At 38.6% G+C, this 25,408-nt stretch overlaps 1 protein-coding gene across 10 annotated transcripts in view; it reads right to left on the reverse strand.

Annotated features, from left to right (window-relative positions):
* BNC2 (basonuclin zinc finger protein 2) overlaps positions 1-25,408 on the reverse strand; it is a 414,097-nt gene that overhangs the window by 125,260 nt on the left and 263,429 nt on the right. For all 10 annotated transcript variants that reach the window (XM_019739200.3, XM_074330349.2, XM_088793665.1 and 7 more), the window contains one exon: positions 25,022-25,124. In XM_019739200.3, the coding sequence (XP_019594759.1) occupies positions 25,022-25,124 (103 nt within the window). The remainder of the gene's footprint in view (positions 1-25,021; positions 25,125-25,408) is intronic.

The following is a 25,408-nucleotide window of genomic DNA, read 5'->3' on the forward strand; positions in this document are numbered from 1 at the left end:
GGGAGAAGACAGAGACAGAGAAAGCAGAAACAAGTTACTGGACGTGATCAGGGCACCATTTCTAAGGACGGATGTTTAAGGGAGAGCTTGCCATGTAAATCGCTCTCTTCCCACCTCTTCCCCGTTTTTGGTATAAATGGCAAATATAAAGCACCGTCAACGTTCTGAAGGAGAGCCACTGAGGATGCTTCTCAATGACTGTGGCTGACTCTAAAAACCAGACTAATTAATTTGCTAATTGAACTATGGCTCAACCCAAGATACCAGAGCGTCCTCCCTCCCACCACCAAGGAAGAAAAACAAACAATTCCCACCACACAGCAGAAGAACAGGCTCAGCCAATGTTGCTTTTATGCATAAGATTCACCCCTTATAAAAGCTGAACGGTTCAAAGAGCATGTCCTTTAGACCACAGGGGGAAAAGGCCGAATTTAGAAGAAATAAGGAAAGCTAACATCTGGGTGGTGGGCTCTCAAGTGAAATTAGCTAAAGGAAATTATCCCAAGACTTAGTTCTCCCAATTTTACCTCTTGCTGTTCACCTGTTAGATTTAGTTTAGTATTCCCTGGCATGTTCTCTAAAAGTTATTCAAAAAAAGGAAAAAAGAAAGAAATTCAAGCCACAATTCAGTCACTTTTTAAACAGGTCAGACCAGGGTCTTAGTGTCAGACGAAAATGAAGAAAAAAAAAATGACTAAAATTAGATTTCTATGTATTTCAGCCGTATTATCTCAGTACAGAAAATCCGCAGAGTAAATATGTTTATTGAAAATTTTATTTCAACAAGTAGGCCTTTTTCTCCTCAAATCTAAGAAATTATTCCTCTCCCCTAGATCTAAAAGCCAAGATAAGGTCATGGGGTCCTAGTCTCCATCCTTATCTGAGTTACTCGGAACCCTACTGTAGATAATGTAATTACATTTTCCCTCAGTTTCTCTAAAATGAACAATTAAGATAACATTGTCTCGTCCACAGGGCTCAAAGAGGTGCTGCAAAGATTAATGAGATAATAAGAGGTGCTTTGAACTCCTTAAGAGAACACAAAAGCGTTAGATCAACTGTCACAAGTATACACCTATGACCTTCTAGAGATTAAAACAGATAAACCTGTGAGCCGGAAAGATGGTCATCTAATCTCCGAGTCAGGCAAATGGATATCAGAGAACAACATCCAGGCTCAAATCCTCACTCGCGTACCTGACTGTACCTAAGGTTTCTGCAAGTTCTAAACCACTGCCTGGCCTTTCTCACTGACTCTTCCTACCACCTTATCCCATAACAGTCTGTACTGTACTCTACATGGGCATTCTGAGCAACTCTTATTTTAATATACGGGTATTTCCGCATATTAATGCAAGTACTTAAAAGTGCATGCACACACACGGTTTTTAGTATTTCGAATCTATTTTTTTCAGGGCTCCTCCTCCACTCTCGTTTCCTCCTGACTTGTGGTCACTAGAGAGTTCATGTACTCTTGATAAATTGCTTTCTTACATCCATAGTGTAAAGGCCCTTATCATTTACCCGCTGGCTTCATTCAACACATTTACTCCCAGGAATACTTTGTCAAAGAGTTCGGGTTTCCTCATACTTCATTTCTTGCAGCTGATTTGTCTGATCTTTTCCTATTCTAGTGGTTAAGTCAACTTTGAATAAATAGCCTTAAAAATTAATTTAACGTTTGGGAAAGATAAGGGTTTCACAAGCCTAGGGATTGAAGTCTTCTCTCATTCCACAGGGCATTTAGACTGTAAAAATGCAGGAAAGAGGTATTATTATCCCTGTTCTTCTTCAAGTACAGCTTAGTTACTCAGCCTCTGTGAGTGGCTGCTGCTTACAGAGCGCAGTGACCAGGCCAGAGAAGATCTGTTCCTCCCCCATTTTCCTTCATCAACCCTCCTGGCCCATATCATTCACTTCTTCACAAAATGCACTGAAATCGAGATGGGGCAGGAGGAGAAAATAAAATGACATCAAATCCTGATTGTGGTCAATGTGTTTAGACCTTGTACCTGTGCATTAAGTATATGCATGTTTAAGGGCTAGTGGAAAGCTGGCATGTCATTGCTCTTCCTCCTACTCTTTAACAAGGACTGGCAGCTTTAGACGATGAAGAGGAGTACGTGGCTGAGGGTACAGACACAGAGAGAAGCTGTTTAGAGAACTGAAAGAGCACAAGTGGAACAGGTATGACCAAAATACTTCCCCAGATACGCTTCTGAGAACATCAAAGAGTGAGAGTATTAGAAGGACATTACCTGATGCTTCTTCGTAAGTATACCACATGTCAAGAAGTGGGAACACTGGTATAAACCACAGAAATACAGAGCAGATGTGAACAATTTTTTCTGCAAAGGACCAGACAGTAAATATTTTTACTTCTTGCGGGCTGTACGTTCCCGTTCACGACTATTCACCTCTGCTGTTATGAAAGCAGGTGAGACAAACGAATGGGAGTGTCTGTGTTCTGATAAAATGTTATTTACACAAACAGGCATGTCGCACATTTGGGATCTGAGATCTCATCCACCCTTTGGGAGGATGAAAGGGTGGACCAGATATTTAAAAAATTCAATAGGAGATAAGGAAAAAGCCCCAAGAGTGTGATTTAAGCAGCAATTACCTAAGAGATGAGTAAGAGACAAAGGCTTAAAAAATATTACACTGCCCAGCTTGCAGATATCAACTGTAAATTTCAGTATAAACATATCATCAAACATTATGAGCTGTCAAATTTTTTGAATGTATCCAAATTTCCTGCTTTATAATTGCTGAATCACACTGAGTCACCAAGTTGTCGACAAGTTGTGGGGGTGTCTTCTTGATGGACAAAGTGATGCTTTGTTTAATTGTCACAGTATCAGTAAACTGAGAACTGGGCTTCTGCCTAATGCCACAATCTTCCTATGTCTGAGTGTGGAGGATTCCAGCCTGGGTCTTAGTAGGTTAGGAATATGAGTTGGGCCAATGGGATGAAGAACAGTCAGGACGAGAATTTGTTCAGTGGCACGGAGTGGGCACCTGCTTTTATACTTTATGGGCCTGACCACCTGCTAAACTGTCCGACACCAATGCTCCGCCAAAACTCCATTTTCAAATGACATCTTAACCAGAAATTGGATATAAAAATGTATAAAAGTGAAGCTGCTTTTGATGAATCTAGAGTGAGCATGGATTAGAGAACTTCCAATCATTGGTTACTCGTTTCCTCCCTTCAACTTGTGGAAGCATCTCAGTTGGGCCCCTAGAGTTCCCAGCAGCACAGTTTGAAAACACACTTTTCTATATAATAGGAAGGAATCAATTGTTTTGCCTGCTTTGATCTACTTCCCTTCATTTTGGTTACAGAAACTGGATTTCCCTTTGGGGAAACACTCTTCCCTTACCAGTTATTTTATAGAAGAGAACATTCCTTAAGCTAAGCCTGGAAAACCAGTACAGCCCAGTTCCTTGGCCACAGCAACAGTGAGACTGAATCCTGGACTTTTGTTAGGACTACTGGGAAATTTTCTCTTTCCTCGAAATTTGTAGCTGGTAAATATGCTTGAGAACAAAGATCACATGGAAGACAGCGGGCTGTAAGATGGTCTGAGAAAGATGAGGTACTGACAATATTGTTTGATCCAGAAGGTACAGATATGGCCGTGCTTGAGGCTGGTACTATCCCTGGGATTTTCAGTTACACAAGCCAAGAAACTCTTTCTCTCTCTCCCTCTCTTTATTCTTATCCGCTTAAAGTAGGATTCCATAACTTTTACCTAAAAGAGGCTTGCCCGAGACAATTACCTTTTGGGGTAATTTTCCATCTGGGTACCATATTCAATGAAAGGTATGTTAATTCCCGGCCAAATGCAATTTTTCCAATGACTGGAATGAGGGTGTCCTTAACAATTTCATATCTTATACAAATTCACAAAGGGTGACGGATTCCATCAACAACATTAATAAAAATAACTGTCGAGTGGGAGGAGCAAAGGAAATGATGCTTTAAGTACTAACTAAATGTCAAGCATCATTCTAGTGGGTTAGAATGATCTCATTTTATCCTTTAAAACAATTAAAAACACATTATTATTATTATTGCCTATTCGGAGATCACAGACTCAAAGAGGTTAAATAACCAGCCTAAGGTCACTTAGTTATTTCTCCCAAGAAAAGTCTGTTTCCACCACATGTTCAGATAAACAGTCAATAAGAAACTCTGGGAACTTGCAAGCCTTCATCACGTTGGAAGTCCTTAATTCTCAGCAATCTGGGCTTCTTGCCCATCACTCTGCTGAAGCAAGCATTTCAAAGGTCACCAACACCTGCCTTACTATGAAATCCAATAGCTTTCTTCCTTCATTATTTTCCATGATCTCTCCATAGCGGCTGACCTTATTGATCATCACTCCACCTAAATGCTCTTCTCCTTCAGTCATGCATACATTCATTTATTCACCAGCACTTAACTTATGGCCGACGGAGGTGCTGCATGCAGATGCAGAAGTCATTTATGCTGTGGCCTCCACCTTGAAAGGTAGACAGATGCAAGCACTATAAATGCTATAAAAGAGATCTGATAAAGGACTGGAGGACACAGAAGAGAGGGCAACTCTGCCGGGAAGGCAGTCTTAGAAGATTACTAGGAATTCACAAACAAGAAAGGAGGTGAACTATCTGGGTAGAAGGAACTAAGGTAAGGGTTCTCAAACATTACCTGTGTCAGAAAACCTAAGGTTTTGCCTGCTTTGATCCCTTTGCCCAAAGGGTTGTTAAAACCCAGATTGTTGGGCCACTTCCCCAGTTTCTGATTCACTAGGTCTGGGGTGGGGACCAATCCACACGATACTGATGCAGCTGCCAGGGACAGTATTTTAAGAACCACTGGACAAATGGAGTGTGTGAACAGCCAAAGAATGTAAAACTTTTGAGGCAAAATGGCTAAAGATAAGTAAAAACAATTAAGATGGGCATACTGTAAGGAACCTTAACACGGAAGGCCCAAACCTATGGAAAGCTTACACTTTTACTTCTCATTAGCAGGATACAGAAAATATTAAACATTTTATAAGATGAAAATGATTTATAATTTTACATATAAAATTCTGACAAGAGTCCAGAAGTTTAATTAAAGCAATGGTTGTGACCCTGGGGTACATGGCCCATGTTCACCAGTGACAGTTACAAAGGTGCTGAATGAAGCTCGGCCACAGAGTCACAAACCCCTAGAGGAGAAGAGTGGAGAGGGACACAGTCGTGTTGAGCTTGAAAAATCACCACAGGTGACTGTGACATAGACCCCATAGACATGCCACACTGAAAATCACAGAGACAGAGTTGGGGGCAGGGATGGGCTGGAGTCAAGTGGACAGAGTAGGACATTTTTGCAATACTCCACTGGGAGATGCCTTCACTCAGTGGTATTCTAACTATGATATGCCTACACGTGGAGTACGCGAAGGCCGTCCAAGAGGTAGGGAGACATAGGCAACTTCCAGATCCTGCAATCCCATAGTTACTCTTTCCTAAAATTGATCCACCTGAGAATAGGCTTGTAAGCTCTTGCAGATTACCCTTTCCCATTTCTCCTTTGGAAACTGTACTCTGCCTTCTTTACAAAATAAAGGGATAGTCTGATTCAACTTACACGATGCACTGGCCCAGGGTGTAAAACTCTCCTGGGTGCCAAAATAACTGATGACTTACTTGAATTGCTTCATGAAAGCCTCCTTTAATGATTAATAAAAGCATCAAGAAACTGCAAACAGGCTCTCTTTCCTTGATTATACATATATGATTAAAGAGTAAATAGAACCTAATATTTGGGTCTATGTTGGATTACTAAGAATTCAAATAAAATGTAAATGGGGCAACTGTAATGCATTCACCTCTTGCATTCCCGCCTATTTTAACAATGTATCACTTTTTAGTAAGTATCCTGTGAGAGCAAAGCAAAAATGTCCAATACTGAAAGTGCCCCCTTCCACCCCACCCCACATACTGAAGGTAAGACATTCTATTTTATTTTTAATTTTTATTAAATTTATTGGGGTGACATTAGTTAGTAAAATTATATAGGTTTCAAGCAAATAATTCTATAATACATCATCTACAGAGGGTGCCAAGAAAATGCGTACACATTTTAAGAAAGGAAAAAAATGTATTAAAATTACGCTGATGGTAACCACTCTGAGCACCTCTTGTAATTGCAGAAGTCAAATGTGACTTGTATTCATCTTTTGTTATCGGTATATTGAGTATTACAATTTTAATACAGTTTTTTCCTTTCTTAAAATGTGTACACGTTTTTGGCACCCTCTGTGTATATTGCATTGTGTGTTCACCACCCAGAGTCAGTTCTCCTTCCATCACCATATATTTGACCCTCTTCTACCACCCCTTTCCCCCCTTATCCTCTGGTAACCACTGAACTGTTGTCTGTGTCTATGATTTTTTGTTTGTTTGTCTTGTTCATTTGTTGTTTTCAGTTTTATATCCCACACATAAGTGAAATCATATGGTTCCCCACTTTTTCTGTCTGACCTATTTCGCTTAGCATGATAATCTAAAGATCTATCCATGTTGTCACAAATGGCAGTATTTCATTTTTTCTTATGGCCGAGTAGTATTCCATTGTGTGTATGTACCATATCTTCTTTCCAGTCATCTATCGAAGGACACTTTGGTTGTTTCCATGTCTTGGCCATAATGTAAACCATTCTTTTCAGCTACTTCTGATACTCCTCCATAGGAGGTGTCACCACGGGAAGAAAAGCCCCTGAGCACATGTAAGTGACGCCTACTCTCTTAAATTTAGTTTGAATATTACCCTGGACCTACAAAATTTGTAGGATATACTGGATAAAACCTGTGGATAAAAATTTTACATGATTTCTTGCAGAAACTATGTTTATCATTTAATAAGATAGTTACAACCCATTTACAAAAAAAAAATCAAAATATTTATTTTAGTTATGTAATCATTTTCATCTTATAAAATTTCCATACCCTATTAATAAAACTGAATTATGATTTAAATATCAAAGAACTTAATTTTTAGCAGTATATAACTTCTTTCATTAAATACATAAAAACAGTTTGACCATGAGATCTAGCAAAATTAGTGTTTTTGTATATGACCCTTATCTAATTTGTTCCTAAAGTCCAACAACAAATTGCACTATACATATGGAATCCCATTATCGATATAATACCATGACTTCTAACATACTCTTCATTTCATAAAACCTTATTTAAGTTATATATTACAGTACATCATGACTTATTAGAGATGAAAAATAACATTTCTATCGTAAACCAAATAAATTAATTTTACTAGCTTCACATTTTTATTCTGAACTGCCTTAGTAATTTATGAAACGCAGTCCATAATTTATTGATGTTTTAATAATTTTTCTCAACTTGTATATTAATACATTTATTTGAATTGAAATGTGAGTTCAATTCTTTCCAATGAAAATCAAGTCAGATTTGGCAGTCGGATTTGACCTAAGCACGGGTGGAAGTTTTCATCAATTAAGATAGCTAAGTCAGCAGTGGTAATAAAAAAAATAACAATAATAACTTAAAGTAGTAATTTAAAGTCCCCAATGTTTAAAAAGTGTTTGCTGTCATGCAGATTAAGGCATTTCTAGGGACAGTCGCCAAAAGTTCTAATCCCAACTCTGCCCCCTACTTGCTGTATGATGTTGGCAAGTTACTTAGCACATGAAAATACAGGATGGCTCTTCATTTTCAAAATTCTTTTGGAGGCCGGCAAGCCAACAGTTTGAAGACCCCGACCTTAATTTCCAAGAGAAAGGAAAGGAGACTATAGGATCAAGAGCAACCTAAGAAGTACAAGAGAAAAACAGATGCTTGGCGTGAAGGTGAGGCAAGGTTACAGGATGAGCTTGGGGGACTGACGGGGGAAGTCAACTGAGATGCAGGGGAAATATTAGGATTCCAGAGGAGCTGCCTCTCCCGCGGCCTGCGTGTGATAATCTGCCTCCAGGAATCCGACTACTCCTGCCCTGCCCCTGATCCCTAACCTATAAATTGTGTTCTCCCGATGCAGCGCGTCCTCAACTCCAAATATGTACTTGACCCCTACTGCTGTGAAAGGTAGGACTAAGAAACAAGGCCAAAATATACATCTCAACATTTTTATTTTTTTTTTGGGGGGGGGTTATTTTCTGATTGGGTATGTCATAGGCAGGTGCTCACTGAAAAAAATGTTGTAAATTTGAGAAAAGGTAAAACATCCCACCAGCCAAGGCAACGATTGTCCACATGTTAATATCACTGTATCTTTTTTCAATCCATAATTTTATATGGTTGAAGTCGCACTATGGATACAAATTTCTGCTTTATTGGTGTTTTCCTCACTTAACATGATATATAGCAAGAATGTTGACAATTATCTCAGTCTACTTAGTATCCATAAGTTTCTCCATTGAAGTTCCCCTGGATCAATCCCTCCTTTCTGGCCTAACTTCTGTCACTTTAGTACAGGATTTTAGACTCTCAAAATTCTATTACTGCAAGTGACTCTGGGCTGGGGGCGCTGGGGGGGATGCTATACCTCTGTTCTCCTTGGCCTAATACGACCTAAATACAACCAAGCCTCAAGTCAGTCTTCTCAAAACACTGCTTAGAATGTCTCTTCTCAGCTCCAGGGTTTCCAATGGTGCCGCCTCCCCGCCCCAACAATAATACACAAAAATCCTTAACCGGAGTCAGAAGACCTTGGACAGACTTACTTTCCATCCTAATAATTCTGACATAAGCCTTCTGTTCCAACCAAAGTGAGCTACCCCACTGCCTTTGAAACATTCCTAGCACTTTAATATTTGGTCACTAAATGAATATTTCCAGGCCCTATGCTTAGCTTTGGAGATTTAATGGAGAAGAAAACAGATATGATTCAGGCCTGCTTGAAGTGAATAGACTAGTGTGGAAATCAAGACTTTTAAAAATACACATTAACACACAGAATTACAAACTGGGTATGTGGCAAGAGAATGTAATGTAAATGAGGGTGGGGATGGCGTGTCCCAAACAAAGCCAATTCTGCGAGGACAGGAAGAGGATGACATACAAGATGAAGCTGGAAAGACAAGCAGGGGTCCTTCCATCTGCTAGGCTACGTTTTTCAAATTTTTAATTTTCAATGCTGTTCCTTAAGTGTCTTTCCTCTTTCTTATTTACCTCTTGACTACCCTTTTCTTCTAGCTTCAATTCAAGTTCTATTTTCTTTATCCATGAAGTCTGGAGAGGTCCCCTCATCTAAGAGCAAACTTTCTCAACAACGGTGGCACTTACGTGTGCCAATCATATACATCTCAACAATATATTGCCCATTTAGCCGGTCATTTGTTTTATAACAAGAGGTAGATGTTAAGTAGCAACTATATCTGAAGCATAATCACTCAAGGGTGTTTAGCCCTCATATTGTTGAATGGATGAACACAGTGATACGTACATAGGCTAGGAGGAGGCCATTATGTATTCGCCCTGAAAGAGTAAATGCAGGATTCCACTGTCCCACCAAATTCTTCATTTCACCCATGTCCCTTTCTCAACCTTCTCATTCGCTCTTTCTCCTCTAGAGAACAGTGCAGGTTCTCTGGGAGAGTTTAGGGAGTGAATTAGGGCTTCTCCCGTGTTTCCCCCAAAATAAGACCTAGCTGGACCACCAGCTCTACTGCGTCTTATGGAGCAAAAATTAATATAAGACCTGGACTTATAATATTATGTTATGTTATATTATATTATATTATATTATATTATATTAAGACCCGGTCTTATAGTATATTAAAATAAGACCATGTCTTACATTAATTTTTGCTCCAAAAGACGCATTAGAGCTGATGGTCCGGCTAGATCTTATTTTCGGGGAAACACAGTACCTGGGCAGGAATTCTTTCCAAACTTTGTGTAGTTTATTTCCTTTCCTACCACTGCCAGCATTATTTAGAGGCATCCAATGGATTTCTAGGTAAAAACAGTATGAACTCCCATATTGTTAAAGAAAACAAGCCCAATACCAGGGTGCCTGAAGTAGAGCATATGCATAGACATCATAAAAAGAGATATGAAAATCATAGTACCGATCATTAGATTTATGATAAATGGGCTAGATTTATGGTCTCATAGCTACAGATACATTATAGCATAGACTTCAGAAAGGGGTCTGAGAACAGTAACACCCTAAGACTGTAAAAAAAGCATCTATAAAGGAAAGATTATTTTTCCTTTGTAAAAGGCCTGGTGACATAAAAGGTGAGCTCTCTTTAGTATGCGGAGTTTTATCTGGGGGCCAAAAAAGCAGGTTTAACTGCACAATATGGGTACTAGTTCAAAAAAGAAAAGAGAATGCATACAACAAGAGCTTCTTAAACTACGAATTAGGTTACTGAGGGAACATAATTTACCTGGATTTCTTTAAAATGACAGAAACAGAAGCTTAAACTGGTCATTTTCTGGCTATAAAACAAAGGAGAAATTGAGGCCTGGATATAATTTCAATAAACACTTTGATGGGATCTATAGTTTTCCAAAGGAAAGTGGTAGCTAAGCCCCAAGAACCAAAAATGACACATAAGCATGGATGAAGAAAACTCATTTCTGTCAGGAATAGAAGGACCGTACGAACAGCCAGAATTGTGTAGTTCATTAAGGGAAGTGTGTACTGTAAATGTAAAATAAGTCTAAAATGTAATGCAAAATACAGAATAAATGTAAAGTAATATATACTTTTAATGGTATCGCTAACTTAAAGAACAAAGTAATGTCCTTTATAAAATTCACTTTTCAAATGTATAAAAATAGTCCTGGGGTGGGGGAGGGGTGGTTATAAAAGAACTTGCATCTGTCAAATGAAATGTGAATTAACTATTTTTTTATTTCGATTTTTAATAACAGGAATTACTCCCCCAAACCTTCCAATAAATTAAAATAAATGTAAACCTGTAATTCTACAGACTTCACTTCCAATATTTTCTGTGAAGGTCACAGAAATAAGAACATATTCAGATACTTTTTTTTCTTAATGTAGGAGTATAAAAGTGCTTTTCACTGATCCTAGAAAATTGGCTCTCAGTGATAGTTTATAGTTCTTAGTTTTCCACAACTTTTTTTTTTTAACATAACTTCCTTTAAAAGCCAAATTCAAGTGACTTAGGTGGTTTTCATAGGAATATGCTCAAACAGTTCAGGCTCTGGTGTCCAGTGGGTTCCACCTAATAGCTGTTCAGGCACGGCCATGTGAAACTTATAGCCATTCAATAAAGTAAGAAGTGAGCGAAATGGAATGATTTTTTCAAAGCCACCTACTTTGCTGAGTAAAACAATTAAAATTTTGTATGAAATGGTCTAAAGGGAAACCTTTTATTTCACTAATTTCCAGTCCTGCCCTGGATATTTTTAAAATTTTAAATGCTAATTTGAAGCAATTTTACACGTTAAAAAAAAATTAAAGGAGCCTTATTCTTTCATTTTGGTAGAAAGCCAAGTGAGCCTTAAATTGCACGGCTAATTGTTTCGAGAACTCCATGTCTTTTGCCTCAGCTCCCCTTAGGATTCCAAATTATAATAGCATCAAGTGGTCAGCTTTTAGAAGCTCTGGGTCCCAGAATACTGTTTTAATTTCCAATTGATTAACATTTAACACATGTTTTTAAGGGACTGTTTTACAGAATTTTTTTCTACGATTACTTTAGGAGTTCAAAAATGAAGTTGTTAGTGACAGGATTTTATTACAGCAATTTCTGGGGTCAGATTTTAAAGTTTCGATTACTTATAAACAGAATATTGTTCTCTTTCCTACTTCAAATACCCAGGCTATACCTCTGAATTTACAAGGGTGTGTGGCTCTTCATTCTTGCTAATATGACCAATAATTTCCAATTATATCACACTTTATAATATGCACACTATACCCAATATAATGATATGTCATTTCAATGTAGCTAGCCCATGAACTTGTACAGGTTTAATGGGATTTTGCCTATTTAGAATTTCATCATAAAGGGGCCCTTTGGAATCATTATAACATCAATCCTTTCCCATTATAAGACCCAGCTCAGCTCTCTTACTAGGCATGAGTATCAGGGCACAAGGCAAAGACTTAACTTACCCATAGATTGTAAACCAGCTCCTAATAAAAGCCATCACACTTGGGGAGAACATTAGTAAATGGCAGTGATGACATATTAAAAACTTTTTAATGAATCAGGGGATCAATCATGAAGGCAGATAATGATTGTTATTAAGAGAAAAATTCCGAAGGACTTGAAGAAATATTTAGATCTGCACATTTTATTCACTACTTTTGGGGGAAAGAACTATGTGATGGGGAGCAAATTAAGTACAAAATAACTCATGTTCCATTTAAGTCACAGCTTTTTGACTGTAACTGTCAAGGTTGAATTAATTAGGATATTTAATACCAAGGAGAGAGAAGGCTTGCTTCTAAAACTTTTTAAGAAAAGACGAAAAGATATGCAGCTGAAAGAGTTGATCCCCAAGCCTGGTGATAAAAACTGTCAGCCCTTACGTGTGAAGGGTTTATTTTTTTTCTTGAACAAATAGTGTGTTAGTGTTTTTAAGTAAAAAAAAAAAACACAAAAAAAAACTCAGCCTCCATAAACCTTGATTACATTACTGTACCTTATATACCTTATGTGAATGGTCCTTGATTTTTTTTCTTATCCCTTAATATATGAAGAATAAGTATATTAATATTCTTATGGTTCATTATGAATGTGATTCTAAACTGCAGGGAAGGAAGGGGAGCAAAAGTAGTTCCAATGAGCCCTCATTGTCCTGTGGATTTTAATCACCCTTATTTGACGTGTAGCTTTCAGAGTATGTGGATTAGCACACAAAAACACCCACAATTAGTCCAGCGTAGAATTTGAGCTCCACTAGAGACTATATAGGTAATATTTCAAACTGATTGGCACTTCCCCCCATGGCCTTATGCATAATAAAGTCTTCACAACAGACTTTGGAAATCATTAAAGTCTGACTGAGGCACACATGTGGTTATTCAGAAACTCACTCTCTTGGCTAGTAGATTAAACGGGTTCTTGGTTTTACTTCTCCGTTCTCTTCCTTGCATGGCCCACTTTTGGGGGCATGTCTTTCCTCATTTGCAGAAACTCCATCAGAAGGTGGTAAGGGGAAAAGAGAAAATTTAATCTGCAAACTTGACGGTAAATCTAGGAAGAGACTTGGTAATTGAATCTCCTTGCTGAAACCAGGTTTGGGGATTATTATTATTAGTGCCGCTGTTCTACCCAATCTCTAGTCGTCCAGGCTAGTTGAAAGTTGACTACACAAACCTTGCTTTGTGTAATTTATAGATCAATGAATTAAATGTACGCTGACTACAAAACATATCCCATTTTAAAAGTAACTATTGAACTATGCTACTTGAATGGACTGTGTAAATCCTTTAACTAAATAAACAAAAAAATGAACTCTTCTGTAAGAGAATAATCGCCCTACCTTCACTTCACTATATTTAAAGGCTTAATTTTCTTGAAATAGCATATATCTATATAAGAATTTCACTAAGGAGATGTAAATGCAAGGTATATTTGCTTTTGATAGAACATATGCTTTAAACTCTATCAGATGAGGTGAAGAAATACTTCAAAACTGAGAGAGAGCAGTGATACAAAAAGCCAGCATCTGGAAGGAAATACCTAAAAGAAAGAAATGATTATATTCTGCCCCCCCCCTTTTTTTTAAATGAACATCACCTTTGTGTCACAAGTATTTTTCCTTCTCTCTCTCAGTAAGTCAGCTTTAAATCTCATTCTAACTCTATAATCAATCTTTCTCTTTTTTTCCCCACCCGTAATCCCTTAAAACTCTGGGCTATCACACACACTTTTGACACTGATGTGTGTTTTCTTCTGGATTGCTGGATTTGCTTAATGCATGTATCAAGTATCAAACTGCTTTGCATCCATGACTGGTAATATAAAAGACCCTATGTAAAGATTTGCTCATAAAAAAAGGGTTAAAAGGCAGTTTCAAGTACTAGGAAAAGTCTAAACTAACCATATTTTCAATGCAAGAGCAGAAAAAAGTTAAGGACTAGAGTAATGCTTGTTCATTTTTACACTAATATGATCAACTTATGATTGAGCAGACAGGGAAAACTTCAATTTAAGTTCCCATTCTCTACTATAGCTGGTTGTTTGACACCTGTGAATTATAAACAAGGCGAAATATTTTTGCGTTTAGGCCACCGGCAAAGCAACACTATATTATACCACCACAAATATTTAATGGAGCGCAAACTTCTGGAAAAAAAGTAAAGTCTTTTGAAATGATGTAAACAAAGAAACCAAGGGGAAGATACCAATTAGTGCTTTGAATTCTGGTTACCAATTTGATAATGATAATGATCCTAATTTCTAATTTTAAAAAAAGCTCTATTAATTAGTAACAACAGGCAGAATCAAAAAAAGAAAAAAATCCAAATTTTCAAGTGCAGAAATTTTTGCTTTAGATATTTTACTGTATTTAAAAACCAGTAATAGAAAACACTTGCCAAGTTCATTTAGTCTCTGACAGAGGCACACATATGTGATCTCCTAATTTACAGCTTGCACGTACAGATGTTCACACTTAGTAAAAGGGCTTCTTAATAGCTTTTTTTAATTAAAAGTGTGTTGATAATAGGTGTTTTAAACATATCCAAACAACACAGCTGAACTGACAAATGCCTGTCTTCATGCCTCACCATGCCTCACATTGTGGCAAGATTTTATAAGAAAGAAAAGATTATGATTCAGTCGCATGTATATAGGATAAATGTTACCCCAAAAACCTCCAAATGAAATCTTTCATTAATTTTTCTCCCTATGATCTGTTTCCAAGTAGAAAACGTTAGCTTGCTACCAGGTTTATGTAGCCGAAAGCAGAACCACACAGTCTCCGCTTGCTGCCTGCAGTTTTTTTCCTTTGCAAAACTTTGAACCCCATCCAGCTTTGACACACTGCCTCTTCAGTTAATAACTATCAAGTTTCCCCTTGTCTCCTGTCTACTTTTCTTTGAGGCAATTGCGCACTCAGCACCCCGAGATAATAACACACATCTATAAGATAAAAGCAATGGCATTAATGTAATTGTCTCCCTCTCTCTCTTTAGCCTAATCTTTTTTTCCTTCAGTTTTGACTGCCTGTGTGACACCTGTTTTTGTCTCCTCTGATCCTACGACAGGTTTTCCGCTGACAAGGTTTTTGCCTGACAGAGATTCTGCAGACAAGAACATAATAAAATATGAAGAACTGCTTGTCAGAGTTTCTGCCAATGTGCACATGAAATAAAGAAAAAAATGACTTTTTTTTTTATAAGGGGCCTTGTGATGGTCGCTTTTGGCCTGTCAGGGAAAAGACCTCCCTGGACCATTTCTCTAAGCCAAACAGGTGTTTTCTTTTATGTTAGAGGTTGATTTGTTTTTTAATTTTTACCTCTAGTGGAAAACATGAACAGCCAAAAGGGGGGAGGGGAGAATTTCTTACCTTCCGATTTTTGCAGGCAAAGGAATATTGAAGAACTACTAAACAAAAGTGGGAGACACTTCACTCAAGACCGTATCTTCTGAATAAAATAAAAATGCCAGCATCTGTTAATGATCAAATAAATCTAACTTCTCTAGATGTACTTCCTGGTTCGTTAGGCTCCCAGAACCTCCCACCTCCCTTCCATTAGTTTTGTTGTCTGAAGACACAGAGGGAACAGCAATGGTGAAAATAAGAGTGAGGGCGAGAAAGAGAAATGCCGAAGCAACACTACAGGCAAGGTCTTGGCAGGTTGTGCTTCCCGCTGAGAATTGGAAGAGGACGCTGGAAAAGAAATGGGCGATTCGGAACCAGACACTTGTAGATACAAGGCAGAGTTGCCATAAACCTTTGTCCCAAGTGTTGCTCACGTGGGAGATGCTGTGGTGGGTGTCGGCACACAGAGACGAGGAAGTGCCCTTCCTGAGCTCCCAAACCTGTGGACGGATCAGTAATCCACAGAAACTACCCTTCTGGTCTAGGGCAAGTGCGCTGCGAGTATACAGAAGGGGACACTTCATGGCTCCTGTTGCTCCTCCCGGATGACCAGGATAGAGGAAAGACTGGACAGGATCAGTAATGCAGCAAGTGTGAAAGCAGGAAGGACTGGGAAAGAGCCTACAGTGATGACTGAAGGGAGTACAAGAGCCTGGAGTTTGGTTTTTAGGATTCTCACATCAATCTAACTACTCTACCGGCAAACCACTTTAACCTAAGCTTCAGTTCCCCAAATACATTCGCTAACACCTAGGGCCTAGAACAGCCATGTCTAACGGAGATAGAATTCAAGTCACAAGTGTATCATTAATCTTTCTAATCTCATTTAAAAAGGAAAAAATAAACAATAAAACTAATTTTTAAAAATATTTTTTATTTCAAAATATATTTAATATACATTAAAATATTATCAATATATAGACAATATAAGAACAATTCTTACAGAGATTTTATATATATACATGTGTGTGTGTGTGTGTGTATATATATATATATATATATATATATATACATATATATATATATATTTTAAGATTACATCTTCAAAATCCAGTGTATACTTTATACTTATATCTCTCAATTTGGGCTAGACACATTTCAAATGCTCAAATCCATAAGAGTGGCTTCCTTATTGAACAGCTAGTTCTACACTTGCCTTTGCATTTCTTGGCCTCAGCTGAATTTAAGGCCCAACAGGTCCATCCTTTCAATCAGATGGGTTTGCATTTGCATTTGTAGTGTCCCTTGACCATCCAAGCAGGCTGGGAGGCCTAGGAGGCCAAAGTAGGGATTTCCCCGGCTATCAAGGAGCAGCTCCAAGGAAAGCTTACTACCAGACCCCTGGATAGACACTGCTTATTCTTCTATCTATCCACTTGCAGCAGTAACTCCTTAAAATACATCCCATAGGATGCTTTGGCTATATGCTCACTAACTAGTAACAGATAAATTCAAGTAGCTTTGGAAGAGTTACAAACCAACCCCCCCCCCCCCCGCACCCCCGAAGGCAAAGCCTAATAAGGAATGGGATGGCTAACCAATGTTTTATGCCTCCCAGTATTCAAGTCAGAATTTCTCTGAAATACCATACTTATTGCATCCCGTGATTTCACTTTTCAATATAGAAGGGGGAGGGGCATGCCCGAGTTGGAAGAAGTCATCACTTACGAGTCACCAGAGGAGGAAAAACAGTTGACAGCATCAACACGGTATTGCTGAGGCATGCTGGGTCCTTGTGACCCAGCAGAATCTCCTAGTGTATCAGCACAGTACCTCCTGAGTAAAACGAGTAGAATTGAATGTATTTCATTTATAACCCCCTTCAGTTTGTGTTCTGCTTAACCTGGTGAACTCCAGCTAATTAAGATGTCCCTATAAACAATTAAGCTTCCTGTAGGATCGTTAGCAAGATATAAAAATTTATGATGTAATAAAGGGCAATAAAATGATAAAGTGGTTTGCCCATCAAAGCACTTTGCATGTGAGAATATAGGTGTGAAAATAGGTAAAAGTAGCCTTAACCCTGTTTAAAATTCATCTACTTCTGGTGTTTCGACTTTCAGCAGATAAGTATTCCTATAATTCATTTCTACTGGTCTGCGCTTCTCAAAATCTGACTTTTGCCATAAAGTGTTTAATACTTCTGTTCAAATAGGGGCTCAAATGAAACGTGAAGGGAAATGGAAGGTATGGAACTGGCCTGGATTGGCGGGAAAAAACAAGTTTACCTGGGGAACACTTGGCCCCACAGCCAGAAGAACTGGTGACCTAAACTCTACCACTGGGCACTGAAGAAACCTCCCCTGGAAGGGGAGGGAAGCTTACACCATCACCTCCACCTCTAGATGTTATCATTCATATTAGGTCCACTCTTTCATTTAATCCTCCTCAAAATCTCATTGTGACACTTAGGTACACTCCTATTATTATTTGAATTTACAGATGAAAGAACAGGGTTTACTAAACATAGACTGCAATGAAATTTGACCACTGGCCTGGCCACACCTGACTTAACCACCAAACTATGCTAAAACATGTCTGTCATGTCCTCAAGTTTGAAGCTTTACTTCTGTCCGAGTTGAGTGATAAAAACAAGGAATACTTCTTAAGTCGATTATCTCATTTAATCCTAGGAGGCACTCTACAAGGAGGAACTATCATGACCCACATTTCACAAAGGAGAAAGCAGAGATTAAAGAATTTGGCCAAGGCTCTACTGACAGCCGGTGGAAGTCAGGATGGGAACCTAAAGCGAGCTGCACTCTTACCTACTCTTCTAGCATGCCTCCCATTTGTGCACCTGAGGTTTCTTTATATCCTGGGGCTCCAGCTTTGCATGTTTCAATCTCAAAATGTTCTCTAGAAACTCCTTAGCAGTGGACCCGCACTGCACACTTTGGAGGTCAGTGTGTAGAGGGACACACAGCATGCTCTCGCCGAATAAAATGGAGCTAGAAAAAAAAAAATGGAGAGCAAAAAGGCAGAGAGCCCAGGGCTTTGAAGGGGAGGCATTGTTTGTGTTGTGATTTAAAAAAAAAAAAAAAGGGACTTCAAAGCACCATCTGAAAGGTGGGCAGGCAGAGAAACAAATCAAAATAAGCAGCTCAGGGACACAATAAGAATATAGCTATTGCCATTAATCAAGCACCAAACCTTTGCATGTGTGGGGACGTCCTCCCTTTAAAGCTAATCAGCAGGGATCAGGGAGTAAAGGAGAGAAGCAGAAGAGGGTACCATGCCCTCAGGTCAAGCAAAGAAGGCTCCTGTGCCAAGCAGGAAAATGGCCTTGTTTTTGCTCTCTAAAATAAAACTACGTGGAGAAATGCTCAAGGACTTTGTCCACGCAAAGACCAGGACCCAGCTGCCTCACCAGAGCTAGGAGGCAGCTAAAAGCTGGTTTTCCTAATTAAAAGAGAATTTTGCAGCTGGTTTTCCTAATTAAAAGAGAATTTTTCAGCTAGGTGCAGCGAGGTTTCAGTATCATGGTCTGGAAGAACTAAACTTACTAGAAAGCATTAGTTCTCACCTTTTCCAAACCAATGCACCAGGGGCTGTGGTGTTTATCCACGTGTTTCTAAGCAAAGCCCTAGAAGCATGACCAGCTGCATCTTCCCAAAAGATCAAGGTCTCCCTTTGCCACTGGGAAGACCGCACTTACTTCCCTGTGCTGAGGACTCAAGCTAATAACCTTTCTTACGTTGTTCACTAAAACCTAAAGAACCTCCTGCATCAATTTTCTGCCCAAGCAAAACTCACTGTTCTTGGGACAAATCTCCAGTGCAGTCAGAGGGAGGCCAGTGCTTTCTTGTAGGTTAATATCTGGGAACATGACCTCCCTTTGTCAGAGGACACTCAATTTTATTCACCCTCCTCTCTTGATCTTGACAAATTTACAAATTATCTTCTAGAAACTGCGGCTGAGTTTCTCAAAATCAGCATGACGTCATACTTTACACTGCTTAGGATGAGGACTTTTATCTGGGGTAGGAAAGGGAGAAGACTAGGGAAGAAAAACAGAATAGGGAAGGAAAGGTTACTACTTCATTAGTAATAGTCGCTTTTGGACTCAAGTCAGGGAGAGTATTCCAGTGTTACCAGTTGGGGATAAACTACTTTCACAGATGTTTAGACAATTCATAAGAAGAACACAGACCGGGGACAAATAATAGAGACATGTGACCTTTCATGGGATAAAATGAAAAAGTACTGGTTTTGATTTGCCCTGCTGAAGTCCTTATAAAGTACCAGGCCACCAACAAATCTGAGCAATGTGTAAACAGAATCTGAGATCTCATGATTCTAAACGTAGGAATGACATAAGGGAAAGGTTTTTGATTGTAGAATGCTCAGAACCAATGGCCCTGGTTTATGCATATTACACCTAACTAGGATTTTCTTTTAGGTGTATACTTGCCAGATTTAGCAAATAAAAACACAGGATACTCAGCTAAATTTGCATGATACAGGCGTATACTAAAAAAAAAAAAAAAGAATTATTCCTGGTTCACCTGAAATTCCAATTTAATGGGATGTCCTATATTTTCCTTTGTATATCTTTTTTATTGAGATATCATTGACATGTAACATTGTATTAGTTGTAGGTGTATACCGCATCTGATATTTTCAATTTGGCTTACAGTTATTTATAGTGATAAATACACCTGTTCTGATAAGACATATCAAGTACAGAGAATTCAAATTCAATGATGCTGAAAAAAAAAAGGGAGAAAAATTACTTCCAGTGAATTATAAGGTTTGAAATTAATGGATTATATGAATATTAAGTCTTACAGTACATTAAACCATAAAGGTGGTGGCTATATGATACTAAATTAACTTTATACTGCTCCCCATTTCCTGTGGCACAGAACTGGAGAACTAAAAGATACCTGGCCCAGCACTTTACTATGATGTATTTTAATAAATATCTATTATTGATGATTCAGATGATGCAGGCCAAGCCTGCTTGTTTGACAGCAAAAAAATCTGAATAGTTTGGAAATTGGCAGGGAAGCAGCTGGTTTGATGAGCAAACAATTAAAGTAATAAAGTATTACTGTCTTTTTCTTGAATGAACCACAAATAGTAAAGAGAGATCACATTTATAGAACATAATAAAGTAAAGGTCTCAAGAATTCCAGGGCAACAAGCATTCGTGTAGGCAGATTTAGGTCAAAGGAAGTAACTGCTATTAATTCAGATTGTTTAGAAGTGAATGAAAATTCTAGCATCACGCAGCTTGTTGGAATGGCACATCCTACTGGGCTGAAGTCAAAGTCTTCTACAAAGAAAATAATTTGCACTGAGAAAGCTGCTGTGGGATTCATTAGACTATGTAATATATTTGTTATTCATCAAGCCTCAGATCCTTGCCAAATGCTTACCAGACATACCAAGAAACACTGGGATTTTTCTTAAGGTAATTGTAACAAATGGACTTTGTCTGAAGTAAAAATTACCAATCTAGTAAAGGAAAAAATTACCTTTTTAAAATCCGCCCACCTCTTTTATCAAATATACCCCATTATGATAAAAAAAAAAAAAAAAGTCCGTTGTCTTAAATTATCATTAAATATTTCCTAAAATCATTCGGGAAATAGTTTACTTTTTAAAATTTTTTACTACTTTATTTATATTAATTTAATGGTTTAGAAATAAAGTCTTTATTGAGACTGTGGACATTAAAAATAATTTGCAAATAATAAATAAAATTAGTTTGGGACAACAGTTCTTAACCTTTACACTATGTCTCCCGTTTTTCATAAACGCAAGCAAGTCCTCTTGGAAAGGGTTAAATTCATGAAACTGAATTTCTACCAACACTCACATTTATGTCACCAGAAAAGAAGCCCATTACTGCTCTTGTCCTGATATTTTACTTTGGCACTTTTGAACCAAGAAGAATTAAAACTTCTTGGTTACGTATTTTATTATTAAAAATTTTTTTCGAAACTCAGTCTGATCATTTTAGGTGACTAAAGGAAAAGCATATAAGAGACAATGCAAAAGAAAGGAGGAAAAAAGCCCCACAGTTGTTAAGCAAATCGAGTGGTAGCGGGCTAACGTCCTTTGTCCAAGAACTTGAAAAAAAAGAAATATGACAAAATTAGAAACTCCCAGCTATTTCTGGCATGCCAACTAAGTTCTTCTCCACTAAAGGCATGGATATTCTATACCAAAAAAAGCTTGTTTTACATAAAGTTAAATACAATAAAGCCCTGCTCTCTATTATCAAAGTAAAAGAGCTGAAATTCATTAATGGGGGAAAAGGGCAGGAAATCCTTTATTAATTCAGTAGGAAATATCTATTTATATTTCAGGAACCAGTTTTTTTTCATCCCCCCAACCTCCCTTAAGTCAGTGGTGCTAAAGATTTCAAGGAAGTAATTTGTGAATAGCACCAGGGTCCAGTGAGTAATTTCAAAACCCAGGTGTTGTAGTACAATGAATTAATCACTCCCTCTCTTTAATTTTTTAAAATATCTTTTCTCAAGATTTCTGTAAAGCCATTAATGTCAACTATGCAAGCAGGTCTGAGAATCAATCTGTAAAGTAATGGAGAGAGAGAGAGAGAGAGAGAGAGAGAGAGAGAGAGAGAGAGAGAGAAGACATTTGTTCAAAAAAGGCCAACAAATTTCTGAAAATTCTTCTTTCTGTAGCGAACACCTGATTTTGGCATTTGGTTCTTTTTAAATAGCAAATATTTTTTAAAAAATTACAGTACAATATAGGTAGCATGTGTTCAGTGCTACAAGGAAACACTTCAATGAGCTGTATCTCAGTAGTCTTACTGCTGTTCCATCCACTCTGAAAGAAAAATCACTCACGAGAACAAGCAAATCGCTTCCTCCTTTCTCTACACACAGGACACTGCACTGTGTGAGGCAGCCAGGAAGACCGCTACATTTTACCTCTGAGCAGAAATAATTGGAGACATGATTTCAGGGTTGCTGTGCAGGGGGAGAGAAGGAAGCAATTAGTTGAAATGCATCCCATGGTCAACTCAAAAGCTAGAAACCAACCTCTTATTGTCGTATTTGCCCAATAAATGAGAGAAGAGTGGAATTTGTACACCTGCGTGTATATATTTTGAATTGTATACAGACATGTCCCTGTTGCAGGGGAAATGAGAGGTCAGGTGAGAATGGCGGCAAGGGAAAGGGAGATCTGAGAAACTCCAAAATTAATATCCCAGAATCACAGAATTTCTAAATGACACAGTAGGAAAAGTACAGTCTGATACGACAGAAATACCTTATTCAAGTTTGGTGAAAAATTACATCCTTCAGAAAATCTTAGCAAACAACCACTGGCCAGGAATAATTTATGTTGTTTGAGAAGGAAGAAATATTGCTTTTTGCCCCCATTACACGACTAATGTAATATGCACGTGGAAGTTGGAGATAAAACAAACTGGTGACAGAGTGAACTTTTATACTCACAAGGCTACCACAGTAAGTAGATGATGGTAACACAAGATGGCTTTGGAAAAAAACGAGAGTAAATAAATGAAAAGTCCTTTGTTTAATGGCCAAACCCCCTTTATTGCTCACCCATCGTCCAGTTTGTTACTTTTAGCATATATGACTTATTTTAAAGGCTTCACATACTTTAATTCTTAAAATAATCCTAGAAAGTAAATATTATCAATCCTATACTATAGATAGGGAAACAAAGATGCAAAAATGACCTCCATGCCATGGAGGCAGCAGAGCCAGGATTTGACCCCAGACCACCTCCATGATTCTTGATCAGCATGGGATATAATCTCTGCACCTATTACCCAGCAAAGCCAAAACTTCTTCAGGTTAAGAAGGATGTTTAGAATAAGTTATGGGCTGAATTGTGTTTCCCCCGAAATTCCTAGATGGAAGCCTGAACCCCTAGTACTTGAGAATGGGGCTGCATTAGGAGTTAGGCCCTTTGCACAGGTGATTACGTTAAAAGGAGGCCACGAGGGTAGGCCGTAATCCCATCGGACTCGTGTCCTGATAAGAAGAGGAAATTTGAATGCACAGACATACCAGGGGCACACGCTCACAGGGGAAAGACCATCTGAGGACACAGCGGACGGCAGCCATTGGCAAGCCAGGAAGACAGTCCTCAAAAGGAAACCAACCTTGCCAACACCCTGATTTGGGACTTCCAGTATCCAGGAATTTCTGATGTTACAGCCACCCAGTCTGTGGTATTTTATTATGGCCACCCTAGCAAACTAATATAAGAAAAGAAGAAATCATCAAATGCAGTCACATACAGAGACTGCATAAGTAACAGCAGCTCATCTGCTGTCAAAACCGGACGGAGGGTTGTTTATAGATGTTGGCTTTGTAAATGAAGCAGGAAAGAGTTGGATCCCTGGGGGCTCTGAAGGATTGTGGCTACGTCTGCCAGGCATACTCCTTCCAGCGTACTCCCCTCATACTACAATGCCTACCTCTTCTCCTTCTCTCACAGAAACCTGGTTGAAATGTCCCTACAACGCCAACATATATGCCCTAACAAGCAAGGTTCATGATAAATGAAAAGCATTTCAAAGCATGGCCCCTGTGTTGTTACCTCAGATCTTGCTAGAATAACATGACATTTATAAAAATACAACCCACTGGATATTTGGCACTGCTTGGGAATGAAGAATATGTCCATTTAAGAGCCAATACCCCAGGCTGTCAAGGAAATCTCAAGCCAAGATTTCTTTTATAAACATTACCTATCTTTTAAAATTCTACAGTCGAGGAAGTGAAGAAAATCTCTGCTTATTTACAAGTCTCCTTTCGCCTAAGCATAAAAAAACATACGCCATATAGAGGAACAAGTGAAATGCTCAGTCAGGGCACACGGATGGGACCGCTCTGTGCATCTGGTAAAAAGCCTCCACACTTCCAGCCTGAGCCCTGGGTCACCCTCACCCCCACACACACCTACACTGAGCTCCCACTGCACCAGCACTCTGGCCACCTCCAATCCCAACGCACACTAAAAGGGGTTATTGACAGATTATTTTCTCAGAGACCAGCCAAACCATGTTAGACGATACAAAATTTAACCCACCTTGGACCATACAAAATTTAACATCTGGGAGAATAAACTCCACCCCTAATGCATATGACAAGGATGAGCAATCATCGAGAAGTTCTCAAGAAAAAGGATTTGCTAGCTTCCCTCTGAGGTCCATACCAACTGTGGTAGGCCTGAGTTTCCGCCAGGCTTGGTGCTGGCTGGCGTCTCTTCTGTTCTGTCAGAACCCCCATGGCCCAACTGTCCTATAAACACATGCCCTTCTGTGGAGAAGAGCTGCTCACCCCAGCCTTACGTCTTAGAGCTGCAGGCTGCTTGCTAGCTACCACTTGGAACCCAGCTGACCCCTCTTTTCTCCAGGCCAGTGCTTGCTCTAAAACAATATGTACATTCACATGAACATAACAAAACCAGGAAGAAAAGCCCAGATTTTCCTCACCATGTGCCACCCAGCCATGTTTACACTGATCGCAAGTCCTCAGGTTGATCTTCCCCGGCTGAAAACATTCACACGTGCAGTTTACCAGTGTGCAACGGATGGCCTGAAAAATAAAGGAGAAAAAAAGGATCAGAATCTGTTCAAAGGTACTGTATTTCTTCAACATTTTAACAGCACCCACTTCCTCCATTTTTCAAGTCTTTATGTTGGGAGGCGCCTGGCATTTTTTGATACCATCAAAGTCTCTTACAAAAAAAAAAAAGAAATGCAAGAAACAGGGCTCATTCACTAACAGAATGTTTCATGTTCATCCGTAACCTTTAAATTAGAAACACAGACAGAGCAGAATAAGAATAAAGGATTACTTATTCTACAAAACGCTGAATT

Source organism: Rhinolophus sinicus, chromosome 16 (assembly GCF_057876585.1).
Source record: "Rhinolophus sinicus isolate RSI-liver-muscle chromosome 16, RSI-T2T, whole genome shotgun sequence".
NCBI classification, from domain to species: domain Eukaryota; kingdom Metazoa; phylum Chordata; class Mammalia; order Chiroptera; family Rhinolophidae; genus Rhinolophus; species Rhinolophus sinicus.